The sequence below is a fragment of the Hirundo rustica genome, chromosome 6 (genome assembly GCF_015227805.2).
Source record: "Hirundo rustica isolate bHirRus1 chromosome 6, bHirRus1.pri.v3, whole genome shotgun sequence".
NCBI lineage: Eukaryota > Metazoa > Chordata > Aves > Passeriformes > Hirundinidae > Hirundo > Hirundo rustica.
The window spans coordinates 10,006,604-10,025,702 of record NC_053455.1 but is presented as its reverse complement, the minus strand read 5'-3'; the positions used below and the strand labels follow the sequence as shown (position 1 = coordinate 10,025,702).

At 42.1% G+C, this 19,099-nt stretch overlaps 1 protein-coding gene across 13 annotated transcripts in view; it reads left to right on the top strand.

Moving 5' to 3' along the window:
- Positions 1–12,821, top strand: part of MARK3 (microtubule affinity regulating kinase 3) — a 61,878-nt gene extending 49,057 nt beyond the window's left edge. For 2 of the 13 annotated variants that reach the window (XM_040067407.2, XM_040067405.2), the window contains 5 exons: positions 66–230; positions 963–1,220; positions 3,593–3,619; positions 8,218–8,262; positions 10,388–12,821. In XM_040067407.2, coding sequence (XP_039923341.1) covers positions 66–230; positions 963–1,220; positions 3,593–3,619; positions 8,218–8,262; positions 10,388–10,733 — 841 coding nt within the window. In that variant the 3' untranslated portion in view covers positions 10,734–12,821. Of the gene's footprint in view, positions 1–65; positions 231–962; positions 1,221–3,592; positions 3,620–4,032; positions 4,075–8,217; positions 8,263–10,387 lie in introns of those variants that run through there. The other 11 variants (XM_040067417.2, XM_040067414.2, XM_040067410.2 and 8 more) reach the window with 10 other exon arrangements.
- Positions 12,822–19,099: the final 6,278 nt, after the last annotated feature.

The window sequence follows — 19,099 nt, the reverse complement described above, 5'->3', positions numbered from 1 at the left end:
GTAGTTTGTTGTTGGTCCATCATGCTCTTCTTTCTGCCTCTGCCTGAACCCAAACCCCCTCACAGCCTGACAGAAATGTTCGCTTACGCAGCTAGCCCTGCTTCAGTTTGTACCACATCCTTCTCCAGTGTTCGGCTGCGACATCAGAAGTCGATGTCCATGTCAGCCTCTGTGCACACGAAGATGATGTTGCCTCCAATAGACAATGGCGCAGATAACTTCAGGCCTATGTAAGAACCAGAAATCGTTGTGACACTAACTTATACCCACTGCTTCTTAACTTTGTGCTGTGGAATTTTAGTCCTAGATTGTTCTAGTATATTTTGCCCACAAGGTGTATGTTTCCTCATTTTTTTAGTCTTGTTTACATTTGTCTTGTGGTGTGTCAGGCTGTCTGTGACATAATCCTGCAATAGTGAACCTTAATTTTTTTCCTATTGTTAGGAGTATTGGACATTCCCTATTGTCAAAGTTTGTGAGAGACTTTAACTGTGTATCCTGAAGGACTTCGCTACTTGGAGCGGTTCGCTTGTAGAGAATTTTGTGTAGGATACTTTCAAATTAGCAAGACTTTCAAAGATGTATGTACAGAATGTGGAGGGAGAGACATTAAAGTTACCTATTCTCTTTCCTGGGAGCAATCTTTACCGGTCTATTCTTTTATCGGTCTTCTCAGTGAAACACTGTAGGCCTGGTTTATCTGGTCTTTTCCAGGATACTCCTGTTGCACTTTTCTGCCTATGTAGGTTTCTGTTTCGGCAGCCTCTTAATCCTAACTTCTTACGAGTTTTGGTTCCATACAGTGCTGTGATAACGTTGGTATTTCCAACCTCGGCCTATATAAAAGTGTCTGCTTACGCTTTACCGTAGAACGTAGTGTTTTGTGTTTCCTGCTGAGCCGCGGTGCCTGCGTGAAGGCGTTCTAGCATTGGTTTTTTTTGTTTGTTTGTTTTCTGCCCTAGCGCTATTCCCGATCAGAGAACTCCCGTTGCTTCAACCCACAGCATTAGCAGTGCGACCACCCCTGACCGTATTCGTTTCCCCAGAGGAACGGCCAGCCGGAGCACGTTCCATGGGCAGCTGCGCGAGCGCCGCACCGCCACCTACAACGGCCCGCCCGCCTCGCCCAGCCTGTCCCACGAGGCCACGCCGCTCTCACAGACCCGCACCAGGGGCTCCACTAACCTCTTCAGCAAACTAACTTCTAAACTAACCAGAAGGTAAGCCTCTTAAAAATGCTAGTGCGGCGTCGCTGTGTTTTGCTCCTTTTTGTAGTAGAAGTACCTCATTGCTTTAGGTGGTTTTTGTCCACGTTCGCTGATCGTTGGCTTACGATCTGCAAATTAAAATGCAGTTGCTTATGATTTTTTCCTAGTTCTATTTTGGTTGCAGAAGCCATTTGTTTTTGGGAGGTGAGTCAAATGGGATTACACGTGAGACAGTTCGGTCTGTGCCGTTTCTTCTGTGCTCTTCAGCCTCATGTCTGAGCTACAAATGCTGCAGAGATGAAACATTTCAGCTCAGTTGAAAAGCTGCTTAGTGGCTGCGTAGTCCTTCAGTAGATGGCATAAACTAGGATCCCAGACTAGGTATTTGATGTAGCATTAGAAGCTCAGGTTTTGTTTCCCAGTCACTTAGTCCTTCAGCGTTTCCAGCATAACCTTGCTGACAACACAGAAATAGAAATACCACCGGTGAAGGGGTAGGGGCAGGAAACAAAAGCTTCTGTTGGCAGTAGTGCTGTCACAGGCCATCTTAAAATAATGGCATCATTAGGGTTTCAGTCTAGGCAGGAGTCTGGTCAAACCTTGAAAAATTTATTCCTACTTTGGCCTTTAGTTCATGGGCAGATTCTGTGTTAGGTGTGAAGGTGTGGTGGTCTAGCCAAAGCCAAGATTCAGCAGGTCTTGCTCCTGCACTAACCATTTTTATTCTAACTGAACCTCTAGTTTCAAATCCATGTATAATTTAGATTAGTTACTACAAACCCTAAAATTGAAAATTGTTTTTCCTTCTGTATTTAAAACCTGTCAGTTCCCACACCACATACTTCAGACCATTGATCTCCACTACTTGCATTTGCAGAATTGAGGGCTTGTTTGTCTTTGCTTTAAGATAATCATCAAGCTTTTGTACACTCCTTATCAGGTGAAGTTTTTTGGACAAGATCACTCTGATCTTGGCCTGCTAGCTTTTGTTTTAAGCTTATACCACGTCAGCAGCAAGCCATTTCCTTCCTGTGTATTTAATGACTATAGATGCCTCCCTCTCAGCATCCCCTTTGCTGTCTCCCGTTTCTACAAAATAATGCTAAGGCAGACTCCAGTTTTTCACAAATGGCTGATTTCAGTTTAGAGAGTGAATTTCTTTGAAAATGTAGAAGTTGCTTCTTTGCTAAACAAGAACATGACAGTCTAGCCTTTGAAAAATGTTTTAATTTGCTCAGTTCTCTGCCAGGTAACACTTCTCTGGGAAACACTGTGCTGGAGGAAATGTGGTTTGGGTTTTTTCCCCCCTTTTTATGTTGAGAGAGAGAGAAGTTTAATTTGAATATTTTTGAGTGTTAAGCCATCTGCTTTATGTCAAATGAAGTCTTAATCAGCCACATCCTTTTGGCATGTCTTTCTTTCTGTACTGTTGTTTGTAATATCCTTACTTAATTTTCCATTTGACGTTCCAAATGTGGACATTCAAACTGTGAACATGCAAACTTTTCACTCAGTTGTTTAGGCAGCATTCAAACTTCTATCATTATTTCAGAGTTTCAACTTTTGCAGTGCAGTGTGGTTTTCTTGAAGAAGTCTTTCCCCATGACTTATGACAGTAGTTTAAATTCCATCTGGACTTGATTAAATAACATGCAGGGGTAACACAATAGCACAGTTACAGATGATTAGTTTGCTCTTGGAGGATCTCTTGCAGCTGGGGCTCTGTTATATTCAGCGTTGTACAAACTACTGGGGAGGTGGATAGTGCCACTGAAGGACATGCTTATGTTTCTTCCTGTTAAATAAAAATTTTAAACCTTATTACTCTTTAATTTAGTGTAGCATTCTCTATGGGGAATCAGAATTCTTTTGGTTATGAACTACTTATGTTGTAGTGTAGGCAATTGTTACAGCTTCTGCCACTAGAAGAGCTAAGTATTTAAGGCAGTTTTTGGCACAGCATGGTTGACCTAATATTATGAAGAAAGGAAGAAACCTAACTCTGAAGATACTCAAGATATAATTATATAATTATAGCAGAGTTGCTGATTTTTGCTTTCTACAGTAAATATATGAAGAAAATCCAAACATATTTTTGCCTGACCTTTCAGATTTTGAGTTTTAAAGTGTTTTGACACCAGTACATATTTTTAATTCATAATAGATACTGGTTACATATTTCCCAGAAAAAATTGAAAGTAGCAGTTCCAGGAGTTTGACTCTTCAGCCCTAAAATCATCTGCCTAATCTGAGAATGTATTGAAGTGTAATTTAATTGTGCGTTTTAAATGAGATATTTTTGCATGTTTTGCTCTAAATGCCTTTTTCAATTTATTTTGTACGAATTTTTTTGTTAATTATTATTTTGGCTTAATTTCTTTTAGAAACATGTCATTCAGGTTTATCAAAAGGTAGGATTTGTTTATATTTAAAAAAAACCCAGCTCCTGCAATTAACAAAAGATTTGGCTTTTCTAGCCTTGGTTTTCTGAAAACTAAACTTCCTGCTGAGAACTAAATACTTTCTTTCTTCAGAGGAAAGCATAGAATAAATCCATTAACTCATGATGATACCTAAGAATCTGTGGCACCATCTGTGTTGTATAACAAGATGCTGAGCATGCCTTGTGAATTCTTCTTTCTTTGATAGAGTTGGTAGTGCCAAAGTAATTCTGTTCTCTGTACTAATACACTTAGCATGCTTATGTTTGAAGAATGAGGTGTTTGATAACAATGATGAAAGTATAAACAAAACATAAGGTTACAAGCAAATAAAGGTAAGTAACATTAAATTTATATTATCTCTCTGTTTTATGATATTGAAGAGAAAAGAAGGCTTGAAGTATTGCCTGCAGCTGAGCACAGTTGTGAGTTGAACAGTTTTGTGTGGAAGATTGAATGAAGATTCGACAGCTGTGTATTTATTTTAAAATGGGGTGCATTTGTTGAAGTGTATTGCAGCTGAAGTGCAAATGCAGCACTTCAGTTATAAACAAAAAGTACAACATTTATGCAAATTTATCAGCAAAAGGGAAAAGCTCAGAAGTATGATTCACATTTCAAGCCAAAGGATCGCATTTAGTTTTGCAATTTGGGAATGAATCAAGCTGCTATATTTCTCATTAATCCACTATGATTCATGAAAATCGCTTATACATTTTTGATGTGCAGGTAAATTTTCCAGCAGAGTTTTGTAATAGCCTGTTTTGTTGTACCACATCTTGGAACTTCTTAAAGGGTGGTACTTCCAGTTTCCTACTACTGATCAAACCCAGGGAGATGGGGCCAAAAACCAGGCATCTGTTTTAACCTTCAGAATACAAGGCTATGCATGTGATTGTAATTTGGCATTAGACCCTTTCAAGGAAATGCTTGGATTAGAGAGTCCTGACATGTGTAAATTGCTGCCGAAATGTGGATTTATTATGTACAGTGCGAGGCTAAAGGTATCCTACCTGATTAACTGAGTAAATTCCATGCCATGGTGATAATAATCAGTGCTCTTCCAAACATATCCATGTTTGGAACTGGTGTTGGTTGGCTTGGCTGGCATTGTCACAGCTGACTTGAGAAAATGCAACAACTTAGTTAAGGAAAGAAACCATCCAACTCAACACAGAGCTGGAACTGAGCAGTGACAGTGGCTTTAATCCAGTGTACATCATGAGCTGTGGGGTGCAGCCCACTTCTAAAACAAAGGATTGTGATCTGTGCAACCCTCCACAGCTGGATGCATCTACGTTTGTTCTGAAGAAAGATACGAGTACCGTTTTAAACCAGAAGGTTACTGTTTAAATTTGAGAATTCAGGTAATTTTTAGGTAATTTTTTTTAAAATTACCTTTGACTTAAGGCCAGGAGTCTTAGACCGTGGTGGAAATACCTGCTACAGCTTCCATGAATATGTCTTTTTGACTAAAAGATTTGTAAAATCTTACATGACGTGCACAGGACCAGTGCGCTTTTTAAATTCTGTTTTAAGTATGCATGGTGTCCCTCCATGCCTGCTCTGTATGTAGGTATATAAACTGAAAATGCTTTTGGCAGTTTCTCCAGGCTATATTTGCTATGAATCCTACCTGAGCTCACTGTCACCCAATAGCACATATACACAGTGCACCAACATCAGTTCTAAGGAGCTGAATGAAAGTAGATAATCAGTCACTCCTTGTTGAACTGCTGAGTTTTAATATTGTACTCAGTACACAGAGGTATCAAATATATATATATATGTGTGACTATATATATATATATATATATCTTGTACTATGCACTGTTTTTGCCAATCTGCATATTGTGGAAGTCTTAACTTTTTTTTTTTTTTTTTTTTTTTTTTTTTATGACAGCAAAAAATGACTCAGTGTTCTGGGTTTTATTGCAGCATCATTTTTCCATTTCCATAAATTGATCTTATTTTATCATCTTGCACTTTTTGTTGATTTTCTGTATCTTTTTAGACAGTTTTCTTTGTGTTTACTTGGATATTTAAAACAGCATACAAAGATGTAAAGAACAGGAAACACAGCATAATTTGGGACAGATTGTGTGGAAACAATCAGATTTGTGAAAGCCCGTCATAAACCATAAGGTAGATAATGTGTAGGCATGGCATGACAAATGAGAACAGAACTTGTCTATGTATTTGTTCCATTCTCGAGACTGAGAAGCATCTTGGTCCATAAAATAAGTTTATGTAAAACACAAGCAAAAGCAGAAAATTTAGGGCATAAACTAGTACAGAAGTGAAGATTGCATTAGCAAGTGAAGAGGCCTCAGGGCTGCATCTGACTCACAAACCCCAACCAAAACAATCCTGGCAGTACAGTAAGTGCCTGTTCCCAGAGCAGCAGTGCTGGGCTGTAGAGCTGGACCATAACCACGTCTGTCATGAAGGAAGGAGCACCTCAAGAGGCTGGCACAGCTCTCCTAAGCTTGGCACGATGGCTCAACATTTGAAGTTCTGTGTCACTTTATGCAGTTCCTCCTGCTCAATGAATGGGATGTTGATGCATGGAAAAACTGAGCAAAGTGAGGATTTTCTGAGAGGCTTCCATGAGAATGTTTATTATTTCAGAGTGGCAGGTATATTCTAAATAATGACCTTTCTTAGACTTAGAGTACAATGGCTTACAAACCAAACACTTTGGCTTCATTTCAAACTGAAAAGTGTGTCAGAACATCATTAGGGATTTTTCCTTACAGACTTTTCTGGTCAGATTCCAGCAACAGTAAGGCTATTCATTGTTGGGGAAACTGGTTGTGCTCCCATTTTCTACAACCTTTGGCAAGTTTCAAAACAAAACACAAAAAAGCCAAAAAAAAATCCATAAATGTTTGCAGCTCTTCCACTTCATAGGAACACAGAAGGCTCTTTGAAGTTTAAGTACTCCTAATTTTTCAGTTGAGGAATGTTTTCTAACTTCTTGGTTGCTTTGCTCAGTAAAACAATCATCTAAAAGGGGACAATCTGTTCAGTTGGTACATGTGGTGGTTTCTACCTACCCCTTTTTTGGTCCTGTAGAGCTGTCATAGAGGGTGACTTCATGGACTCTGTATATACAGGCATGAGAAAGCTTTTTGCACCTTCTCTTATATCTACCATAGATCTCATGAAAATAACTACAAAAACTGCCCACTTTGCATTGGGACTTCCAATTGCCGTCTTCTCATTTTCTCTGTATCTTTTTTGCTTGTGGCAGCTGTCCATTTGCCAGTGCCATTGTCCCCGTTGTACCCTGAGCTGTGGTACCTCGGAGAGCAGGGCTCTGATCGGATGCTGCCATGACCAGCAGCTCTCAGCTGAGCAGCTTTGCAGCCTGTTCAGTGCAGTTGCTTTGCTGTAGCACCTGAGTTGAATTTGGGCTGGTTCTGTGGACTGTGCAGCCAGTGCTGCCACCCTGCCCCTCACAGTGCCAGGACAGCTCCTGGTCCCCTGTGACAGGGACTGCCAGAGTCACCTTGCAAGGTTGATTTCTCACCACCGCTCTCAAAAGGAAGGAAAGGAGGAAATCACGCCTTGTAACACCCCACACGCCCTGATATAAATATCACACTGCATCAGAAAATAAGGTTACAGTCTTACATTCCTGTCCCTAGACACCTGCCACCCAAACTGCTGTGTTTGTGTTACTCAGGGAAGCCATGTAGTGCCTTAGTTGGGATGAAAGCAGTGTACAGGCAGCATCCCTCTGAGCAGAGTTAATGCTGATATATTGAACCATCCTCCTTCAACAGTAGGAAGGTAGAGAAAGGTAATTTTCCCCTTAATTCTTCTTGACCCTGGGCTTTCAACAGATGGTAGTGCCCAGCAGTGTACCCTTAAGCTCTGCAAGAAGACAGAAAGCTTAAGCTTGTCCTTGGGTGGGGAGGATGCATCAGTGTGGGAATTAATAAGATGGATTTATGACAGCTTGAGAAATCTTGGATTTACCTCTTATGTTCTGTTAAAATGTATGTGCATCTTCTTCTTTTTCATAAGGTATTTTGGTATTATTTGAACACCCCAGATCTGATGAGCATGCAAATACACAAGGTGATCAGACTTGTCTGTAAATAGCCATGGGGACTTTCTCATATATATACTTTATTTCAGATAAAACTTTTAAAATAACATTAGCCTAAAAATATTTGGGAGTTATTTCTCTTCTGGGAGGAACATAGTAAATAATAGTCACTTGAATATGTTTTGTAACTTTAGTTTCACATTTTCGGTTTTTAAAACTTCCAATTTATTCAATGAGTTCTACAGATTTAATATATGAACATACATTGTTAAAATTAGCTATGGTCGGTTTAAAAGCTAGTTTATAGATTTCCATTTGGTTTGACAATATGTTACATTCTGAGTTTGGCCTAACTACCAAGTTCTTTACATCTTTGTTGTTTTGTATTTTAACACACCTTTGGTATGATTGCAGTATCTTTTAGCAACTACTCAGATATTATATATTGTAGTGTAAGATTTGTCTTCTTTTTCCCACTTCCTTTTGCTTCTGCATTCTTTTCATTGAGGCTCCCGACTGAATATGAGAGGAACGGGAGATTTGAGGGCTCAAGGTGAGGGTAAAATTTTTGTTTAAAATGTTATTTAGGTGAGTTTGAACCTTTCTCCCCTTGATTATGTGGCATAGTGGCTTCAGGCAGCAGCTTTTGTTTCATGTAAGTCATTGGAACTAAACAAAGAAGTATTTCTGTCTGCAAAACAGCTATTAAAGCACTGACTGACTTGGTTCTAAACTTTCATCTTTCCTGTTGCCTTTTCCCTTGTGTGGTTTTTCTTTTTTTTTTCATTTTAGTCATTGTAATTTGCTGTTGTCGTGTAAATGTGTAGATAAGTGGTATCTAGTGAGGCTGCAAATGTGTGGAATAACTACTGAAAGGTGATAAGATATTTCTCATCTCCAAAATCACAGGTAGTTATATATTTGTCATGATTTACTCTTACAAAATCAGCATATCAAAAAAATATTAGAAATTATCTATCTGCTGGTTTTGCCAACTGTTTTCAAGAAGAAAAAGCTTCCAAAAATAAAATGAGCATTGAATAAAAGTTGGGGTTTTCCCTGGCCCTTTACAGTCAAATTAAACCTCAAAACAGAATACTCTAATTTGTGTGATGAATTTTATAACATCTGGCAAATCATATTGCATAGTCTTATGACTCTCACAGTCACAAGAAGTCTTTTAATAGGAGAATTATGAAACAGGTTATATTTGAGAAATATATTTATTTAGTTGTGGCCTTGCTATCACTTTTTATTTAACTTTCTCATAATTGCCTGCTTAATGATAGTAGAAATAAAACATGGTGCAACCATTGCCATCTGTTTCAAAGAGCAGCTTGGCTTAGTGTGGAGGCTCAACATGAGACCTAAACTGCATGGTTGGGGGCAGTTAGGTTAGCTATTTTCAGAAAATAGTTAAGTGTGACAGTCAATATATTTAATTAAATTTGAAGAGGTGACTGACAGTGTACGAATATTCACAAAGCAAATCCGTATTTTGTCCCTGGAGGTCCAAATGTAGTTCCTTATTCTTTAGCTGCATGACTACTGATTTTAATTTAAGGAGAAGAATGATTGCAAACTAGAAATTTCTGGAACATTTATTTCTTTCCTTTGTCCTGTTTAACTTCACTTATCCATACTGAAGAAAAGCTTTTTGATTAAAAAAAAAAAAAAGGAAAAAAGTTGCAGATTTGGGAAGCACACCCTCAATATTTTGTGCTTCACCTCTTAAAACTTTGATAATAATGGTATCCTCTCACCATCTTTACAAACTATGTTGGTGTCTGATAGTGACTTCCAGCTCTCTTCATGCACATCCCCCTCAGAGATGCTTAACTGCAGAGCTTGTAGCTGCAGATTTCATCACTTTACCTCTGTCACTCTGACAGTGGTCGGTATTTAAAGAATTACTGATGGACTTAGGAGGAAGCATCTCCTCTCTGAGGCAACCCCAGAGCCTGCAGCGTGGTGTGTCCCTCGGGATCACCTCAAACACGCCCCAGCGCAGGAACGCCAGAGGGTAACTGAGCCAGCCCAGGTCTGGGGGCTTATGGTGACTCTGGGCAGCAGGTGGGTGACCCTGATCCTTCTGTCCCTCCTTCTGCTTGCAGCCAACTGCTGTGGGGCTCCACGAGCCCTCCCTGGGCTTGGTCCCCCAGCTGCTGCCCAGGAGGAGGTGCAGAGGAACCTCCAGCACCTTTGCGCATGGGCTCACCCCATTCCGGATAAGTGGGCATCTCCCATGGCCTTGGCTGCGCACCCCCCTGTCACAGGGAGCTGTTATTTCAATGTTCCAGAAACTTCTAGCCCGGAGCTGGTGTTTCAGCTGCCCACGTGCCCCCTGAGTACAGTTTTGAGCAGAACCTGCTGTAAAATCGAGTCATGGGTGCTGCATGTAGTTCTGCCCCCAGACCCCGTGCTCCTGAACGCGGTGAGCGCCGGTTGTGTCGCACCTCGTTGTGTCGCACCTCGTGCCACACCTTTGTTCCAGCCCCAGCAGCTACAGCTTTCCCCTGACTGTGTGTGTGTAGAGCAGCCGGGGGAGCGGGGCCGGGCCGCAGCCGCAGCCTCCGGTGCTGCTCCAGTCCGGGTGGCGTGCGTTGAGCGTCGGCTTCGCTAACGTGGCCCTGGAGAGCGTGGCTGGCCCTGCTCACTCCCAAATCCCTGTCTTTCAGCCGCAATGTAGCTGTGGATCAGAAGGACGAGAACAAGGAAGCCAAGCCTCGGTCGCTGCGTTTCACCTGGAGCATGAAAACCACCAGCTCCATGGATCCCAATGACATGATGAGGGAAATACGAAAGGTCCTGGATGCCAATAATTGTGACTATGAACAAAGAGAGCGTTTCTTGCTTTTCTGCGTCCATGGAGATGGGCACGCGGAAAACCTCGTACAGTGGGAGATGGAGGTGTGTAAACTGCCAAGACTGTCCCTGAATGGAGTTCGCTTTAAGCGGATATCGGGAACATCCATAGCTTTCAAAAACATTGCTTCCAAAATTGCCAATGAGTTAAAGCTGTAACGAGAAAAAAATAGTTAAGTTGTAAATTAGTTAGCAATTTAAAGTGTTTTTGAGAATTCCGATGGAAATGTATAGAATAACATTTAGGCAATAACTTCTGCATCCTTCTGAATAGTGATATTAAAAAAAAAAAGCTGCTGAGCTGGGAGGGAGAGTTGGACTTTTTTATAAGTGCACTACAGCATTAAAGTTGCCTACTATGTAAAATATTACCCCTTCTGCTTTATTTCCATTGCTCCTAAGTCTTCGACAACAAATTGAAACACAGAATATATTCATTTAAATATGCCTCCCGTTTGTGTGGATGTGTGAATGTACAGTATGTGTGTATAATATATAAAGTATTATATGTAAACAATTCATTTACAACATTGAGCTGTACCAGTACCTCTTTTTGGGCTAATTTTGGTGCTAAAAATTGAAATGGCCAAGGAGGAAACACTTGAGTTAATATTTAAAATGACTGAAGCGATAACCAGTAAACACAGGTTTACAGTTCACTGCTGTGTTAAAGAAAAAAAAAAAAAAATGGTGTGTGAAGGGTTTGGATTTATGGTTGTGAACATTATTAGTCCTGTTTTCTAAGTAGATCTCATGAGATGATTAAAAATTCACTTTTACTGAGTAAGTCTTGCATTATATTTTGCCCACCTATTTATTATTTAAGTCCGAATCAAATTTTAATAATGTAGTTAATTTGTGCATTAATATTTGGGTAAACGCTTCCATTCTTCTGCTTCTGCTGAACTACTAGAACTGTATCTTTGTCCTTTCGGCTTGTGAGTATCGATCGCAGCGAAGAACATTTCTCCGTTGTTCCTCCAGGGAATGAGGCAGTGTAAAAGGAGGTGCTGATTGCTGAGCGGTGGTTTTCTTTCACAGCGGGTTTGCCACCTTAGACTAGGTCAGGCTGACACAAAGCACAAAGGGACTCAAATCGTGGCCATTCTCTGCCGCCTCGGTTCCTTGGGCGGTGCTGTCCCTCACCTTCTGGGCACCCCCCAGCATCGAAACCCAAAAGTGGGAATCAAATTTGCTACTGATCTCCTCTGTCCAAACATCCAGCTTGCTAAGCTACAGCCATAGGCAGGAGCAGTTGAAGCTTTTCCCTGCAGCTCTCTTCCAGCGTGCTTCCCCTTGGCTCCGGTTGCGTTGCTTTGGATGGCGCCGTGCTGCCGGGGGAGTCCCCTGTCCCCTGTCCCCTGCGGTGTGGAACCCGCCCCGATGAACTCTGATGGCCAACTAGCTCTCGGTAGGACGTGGAGCTGCTCTGGGATAGCCCCCACTTTTTAACCAGCACAGCGGTGAAGCGGATTTGAGTTCGCAAACTAGAGCGAAGAGGTTTCTTCACGCGTTGTTTCCTACCGATGACTCGGTTTATTTCGTCGAGGACTTGTGTAGATGATACCCTGCATTATCTACTTGACCTTTTGTATTAATGTTTTGTGGTTATATTTCAGTGAAGCACTTACGCATGTACTTAACATGTGCTTTAAACTGGAGCCTAAATTTGCATTTTAAATTTGCAGTGAGCTAATAGTTACTCATAGTACACAGTTCAGATTTGACCCGAGGTGAAAATGCAAAGTCCTTAATATTTTGCAAGTTAGCTCTTGTGATCTGTAGTCTGTGAAGGCAGCAGACTTCCCCTCTTTCCCCCTAAGCATTGATATTGATTATGCTAGTTTAAAGGGTAATCATAGTTGTTAAATGTAGTAAATATTCCTGAATTTGCATTTTATTCTCTGTATATTCTGTATCATGCCATGGCTTGAGAACTCCAGGTGCTACCGGGGTTCGGTTGGCTTTCAGCGCTCTGCCCATGCCTGTGCTGCTCAGTATGGGTTTTTTCCATGAAAACTCCATTTTGTAATAGCAATAAGACATTTCAGGGCAGTCATTGTACTTTCTCAGGTGAATGGTCACCTATCCTTTCACTCCCTACGTTTTAAGCACTCCTCCAAATGTATTTTTTTCACCTGGCAGTGCACTTTGTTGTTCTGAACTGAAAAAGTGTTCTGATAAATTATGTAAATCTGTATTCGATGGAAGTTCCAAAAGGTTTCATATTAAATGTTTTCTGAAATACTCTCTTCCTACTTCACCTGTTAAGTATGTAAGTGTTTCTAAAAAGTGCACCAGTATCATACTTTGAATATTTAAAGTTTGTACTTTGGTATTTTTTCTTAAAGTGTTCTCAAAAGGTTCTTTCAGAGTAAATCTTTATTTGAGGTATTAAAAAAAAAAAAAATCACTTATTATAATCAGAAAAATATTTTTAACAGCTTCCTTCCCAAATGCCTTGTAAAATTACTGACTTGTGAGAATGTTTAGCACCCTGCACGCTTGGTGTTCAAGCATCTGGGAGCTGCCTGAGAAGGAAAATTCTTTCTTCAGCTCTCCAAACCAGAGATAAACTGCTTCTCCCAACACAGGCTTTTTACCCGTTCGTATTTCTTGGGAATCTCTAGGTTTGCAGGCACCGCTGCTGATGGGACTCTGCAGAACCACAGCTGGTTTTTCTCACCTTAAGGGGCAAGTTTTAAAAATAATCAGAGGTCAATGTGTGGTGAGGAGGCAGCAGCAAGTCTTGGTGTTTTGAGACACATGAACAGCGACTGAGAAGTGTTTTTATTTAATGACGTGACTGGTGTCTGGGAATGTGTGGTCCAAGTGCTGTGTTGGGAGTTGATTGAAATGGGCTCATGAGTGAAGGTTTGCAACATTGAAACCTCTGTCAGCCGGCGCTGAAGGTGTCTTTAGATCGCTGGACCTGGCAGAGAAAAATGTATTAAGTTTGAGTTGCAGGGTTTTGCTTCATTAAATCAAAGCATTTAAAGATATGTACATAAAACAAAACAACACTGAGCAGGAACAAATTCAGATACACTCTTTCTTATGCAAACCTTCCCTGTAGTTAGGATTTCTGAACCACTTCAGTTTATTTGACCTCTTTACAAGACCAGAGGTCCTTGACCATGTTGAGAAGTAGAGAGAGGTAGGCTGGAGGAACAGCTAGTCCTGCTGGGCTAAGTGTTTTGCACACTACTTCTGTTCAAGCTACAGCATCTGGTCCAATCTTTGTGGATTTAAAGATTTGTAGTACAGATTTGGGCAATGTTTAGCTTTTTCTCTTGCATTACAGTGAGCCTTCAAGATCAAATATAGCAAGATACTGTATCTTTTTTTTTTTAATTACAGAAGTTTGTGTCAAGATAAATTAATTATTTGTAAAAATGGGGAATTAATATCCATACGTTTATGTTGCAGAAATGAAGTGCAGGGTTCAGTAGTCCTCCCAGTCATATGGAAAGACTGTGGCATATCTGGAATTTAAATAAGAGCTCTCTCCTATTCAAAGCTCAGCTATACATGGGCCCGTTGGGATAATGTGTAGAGGCTTTTAATCAGTGTTTCCCACAGCTGCTGTGTCACAGACCACGTTGTGGATTGCAATTGAATCAGGCCTGCAGCCAACCCAGAGAGCTGTTCCCTGTGCAGCCCAGGTCTGGAGCAGCAGTGTGTGCCCAGCCCCTGGGCTGGCACCTGCTCTGCCACGGTGCTCAGTGTCCCCAGAGGGCTCAGGTACCCCTGGGTGTGGGCAGAGGCCCCTCCAGCCAGTGTCACTCTGTATTTCAGCGTGGGGCTGGTTGGGTGTTTCTTGCTGTGCTCTCCGAGACCACATCTTTTCTTAGTAACTTAAAGTGTTAAATATTTAGAGAATTTCAGTAGTTGATGGTATTTCTGCCATCTGGGAAGGGTGGGGTCATACTAATGTAAAGTTTTGCGTTCTAATTTACACTGCAGATGTTTAGGAATAAATACAGTTTTGGAAAGCTGGTACCGCTGTGGATAAACATTTAATTTAAAATATGTAGACTTGTAACTGTACAAACTCATTTCTGTAAGTTTTCATAGAAAAGTCCTGGCAGACAGGCTCATATTATTACAGGTCACTGGTGCTGCCAATTAAACCCCTGATTTGACGTTCTGATGAAGTGGAGTTTTGAAAATTCCACCTTTGGAGTTTTCCCCCTCCAGTAGCAGTGAATTATTTCATTGATTTCACCACTGACAATTACTCCATCGCTTCAGAGAATAAACTGTGATCCAACAGGAAAGGGCATGAGCTTTGGATAAAGCTTAACCTAGAAAAATTAATGATTTTTTTAGAAGTTCAGTTTTTTCATACCCAAGACCAATCGGAGATCTGCATTGCAACAGCAGTAAATGCTTAAAGAAAACCAAGAACAAGGGGGATATAGGAATTGCTGTCTCTGTGTGTGCTCCTTACTTCTGGCAAACTTAAGAGCAGGAAAAGGCAAACCAAAAAACTTACCTGGATATCTTGATGGTTTTCATGTTCCTGTTTCTGCCACTGCCTACAAGCAAAGGGGCTGGATAAAATGAGCAAAACCATGGAGGAACAGTCTCTTGACCACTGAGTGCTTCTGAAGTTGAAACGGTTTGGTATTCAAAACAAAAGGATTGGAAAGACCCTTAACTGTTCTCTTTTAGCCTTCTAAGAATGCTTTAACCTTTGGTACAAGCAGCAGGTTCTTGTTCCAGCGATAACAGAAAGCAGAAGGCTGCAATACCAACACTTTGAATCCTGCAAGTGTCTCTGCACAGAAGCAACATTTAGGGCATTAATTGTCAGCTGTGGGGAGTTCACCTTCACCTACGAGTGCCATTAACACCTTGTAGTGGTTGTGACTTAGCAGGTAAGATGTTTATTGCACGGGAAAAAAGCTTTTGCTTGGTTTTTGCTTACGTGTGTTGAGCACTTGGAACAGCACGTTCAGGCTCAGATGTAAAATCCATGAGAAGTGGCCATGGTTATGGTTGCTGTGGGAACCACAGCGTGGAATTTCAAGGCATAGAAATGTTGCAGTTCTCATTCCATTTATACCCTTATGTTACCATTTAACATCCTTTAAAAATTCAGGGCATAAAACCAAAATACTTGTACAGTTTGTGTTTCCTTGTGGTTACTGATCACATTGAATGTATTAGGTGAATAAAATCAGCTAACAAAATACCTCACCACGAAAATAAGTCTGTTAAAACATATGGGGATGCAAAATCAGAAAGTAAAGCTACTGGTGTTACAATCACATGGTTTTCATCATTTGCCTGTCTCCACGTAAAATCCTGTTTGCTTGGAGGTGCCTCTCACCACGACCTCAGCAACAAACAGCAGAATTTCTAAGCACGGAATAATTTCCTCCCCCAGCTCACGCAGTCAAAAGGCATGAAATGAAGTGTTTCCACACGTGTTTCCACATGGATGGGAAAAACACATTGATAGGAGCTTGGAGGCGTTGTTACAATGGTCCTGTGTCTGTGGTGCCCAGGGGAGCAGGGGCTGGTGGCGGGTGGTACCCGCTGAAATGTCGGGATGGATGGACGGAGGGATGGATGGATGCATGGATGGATGCATGGATGGTCGGTCGGTCCCTCCTGCACGGCAAGGCGAGCTGCAGAGGGACGGTGCAGTGTCTGCAGCAGCCACAGGATGTCTCCCAAACGCAGACACTGCTCTGGTTGGGGTTCTCTTGGAATTTTTTTCAAGAGCTCCGTGGATCACTCCCTCCCCGCGCTTTCACATCGGTAATCACTGTTACCATCCGCTCGGACAACTTTGACTTAAAAGCATTACGGAGGAAAACTGACCACAAGATATTGATGGTAACTATTTTTCAATTTGAAATACGCCCTAATGATACATTTATTTTTCCATTAAGTTGCATTGCTTTCTGAGCTGAAGTGTAGTTCCAACGGGATTTACCTTTCCCATGGAAAACATGTAGGGCTACAAAGCCCCTTTTCACTTCTTTTTTTAAGCTTTGTTCAGTCTCCTTTCCTAGAAAATGACCATGTCGGGCAGCATGCTCTTCTGCTGAGAAGGGCAAAAGTCATACTGAATATTTAAATTCATTTGCAGCTCATTTTACAAGTAACAACCTTTGGTTTCCTCTTCGGAAATTTAATTACTGAAGTTATTTTGCTGTTCATCCTTTAGTAATCAGCCTAATCAAGGCTGCAAATTGCAGCCAGCCTTTTCTAAAATAATCTGGGATCACTTGCCATTTATATTCCACTGTATTAGTAACTCTCTAAAGCTTTATGCCTGGCATTTTCCATGCCTGCAGTCTATTTTATTCTTCAAACAAATCATGTCACGTGTGCTTCAAGTAGGCAAGAAGTAAAACTTCCTTATTTGCTCAGGAGCTTTTTTCAAATCACATATTTTGCCCCAGCTTTCACTTGTATTGTAATCCAAGTTTTGCCGTTGTGGGATTAATAGTGACTGGTACTAATATTTATCACTGGGGTGTTTGGTCCTGGCAAGTGGGAATGGAGAAGCTGTTTATTTCAGGCTCCTCCGTGCTCGTTCTGTGAAGGAGTCCTGTGTCTCATCCCCTCCTTCCTGCAGTCCAGAACCAAGGGCTGCTGCTGAGCCCTTTTCTGAGCCTCTCAAGGCAATTCCTGGAGAGTTGGTTGTGGTGAGGGGCGTGCACAGGGTTCACCCCATCCTGTGTGACTGCAGCGGGAGCAGCAAAAGCTGAATTCTGCTGTTGGGAAATTCTGTTCCTCATCACTGATCTGGGAGCAGCCACCAGAGTAATTTTGTTAGGTCAAATATATTTTAGTGGTTTTATCTAACTGACCCCTTGATGAACCTCTTTACCCTTGGCTTCCAAAACTTGTTGCTTGCTCCTTATCTCCAGAGACAAGCCTTGGCTGAACCCATTTGAGCCTCAAGGGACAGTCCCTTTTTAAGGTCTCCTGTGGTGTCAGAGGTCCATGAGTCTACAGACCAAATCTGTGAGTGCTTTTTCTAGCTGGAGGAAGAGTACAAGTGCTCTCATGGGAAGCATCTCCACGCTGCTCCATGGTGCAAATCATGGCAAAAGCAACAGGATCTCCTCAGTGTTCAGTCGAAGTGAGTCCAGACCTGCAGGATGGCTTAGCTCAGTTAAAGTCAAGGCTGTAATGAATCTAGAATGCAGAGCAGTCCCTAGGACAGGGGGAAAGAGTGCCATCAGTTCTGGATGGCTTCAGTTCCTGGCTGTTTTCCAGGCCCCTGGTTAGGGAATCGACCTCCTCAGCAGAATGCTCTTTATTGGGTGTGCTCTGTCATGTGGGGGTCCGTGCAGTGATGAAGGACATCACCAGAACACCCCAGCGAGGGGCTGAGGCCTCTGGGTGCTCATGGATGGGCCAGGGCTGTCCTGCTGCTGGGGCTGTCAGGGAGCAGCCTGCTCTCGCTGTAAGACTGCCACAAACAGGAGGAAAAGCTTGTCCTGACCATGTTCCTGTGGGAAACCACGTCCATTTTTCTCACTGGTTGTCCTTTAGCTCCACTTGGACATGAGAATGAGTACTGTAAGGTGAAAAGGGAGACATGGTGGGAGCTTACCAGTGACAGAAGAAGAGCCCAGTGAGCAGCGCTTCGAAGTGTGGATTGTTTGTGTGGATTTGAGTGTGGAGCTCAGTGCACTGTTTCCCATGCTGCCTCCCGGTCTGTTGGAACACACAGCTCCTGGACTGAAGCTGCAGCCCACAGGGGCTGCACAGAGGGGCTCATTCCTGCTCTGAGCCCTGCTCATGGCACAGGCAGGGAGGTTTCTCTCTGACCCGTCCCCCTCGCTCGCTTGCAGGTGCCACAGCTCCAGGGGGCACAGACTGAGCGTACACCAGCCCAAGCTCTCACACACCGTGTGTGTCTACATGAGGCAGGTTTCTCTGGGAAATCAGCCCAAAAACTGTGACAGCTCACAGCAGGGACCAGAGCTGCTGGCCAAGAGGCATCTCGTCTTTAAAGGTCGCTTTTTAGGTCAGAGCTGCGCTTTGGGTGAATCCTGATGGAACGGGGGAGAATTCTGCTGGGTGCAAAGGGGAGCTGAGCTCTGGTTTGTGCACCAAGTAACTTGGGGAGCTTAAAATATGAAAGATGCTTCTTCAATTTTCTGTCTATTGCTGACGTTATGAGCTGGGTCTGCCAGGGTGGGTGTTGCATGATGCAAAACAGTCAGGAAAAGAATGGTCTTATGTCTGGCTAATTCTGCTGAAGAAGTGGGGAAATGTGGAACCACCTTTGCAAAGCAGTAGAAGTAAAGGCAGTGACAAAAGCATTCATCAAGGATAAAAATAAAGCAGGGGGACAAGAGCCAAGGTTTATAGGGACAGACACATGCTGTTTATTTAACCAGCATCCAGCATTTCTCATTAACTTACTGTTACCTCTACCTTACCCTACCCTTCTGTACTCCAACAACATATGAGAATAAAGAATGTTTCATCCTTTCCTTTTTTTGTCATTCAGATGATGCCTTTTCCCAGTTCTCTGTCTTGGGAGC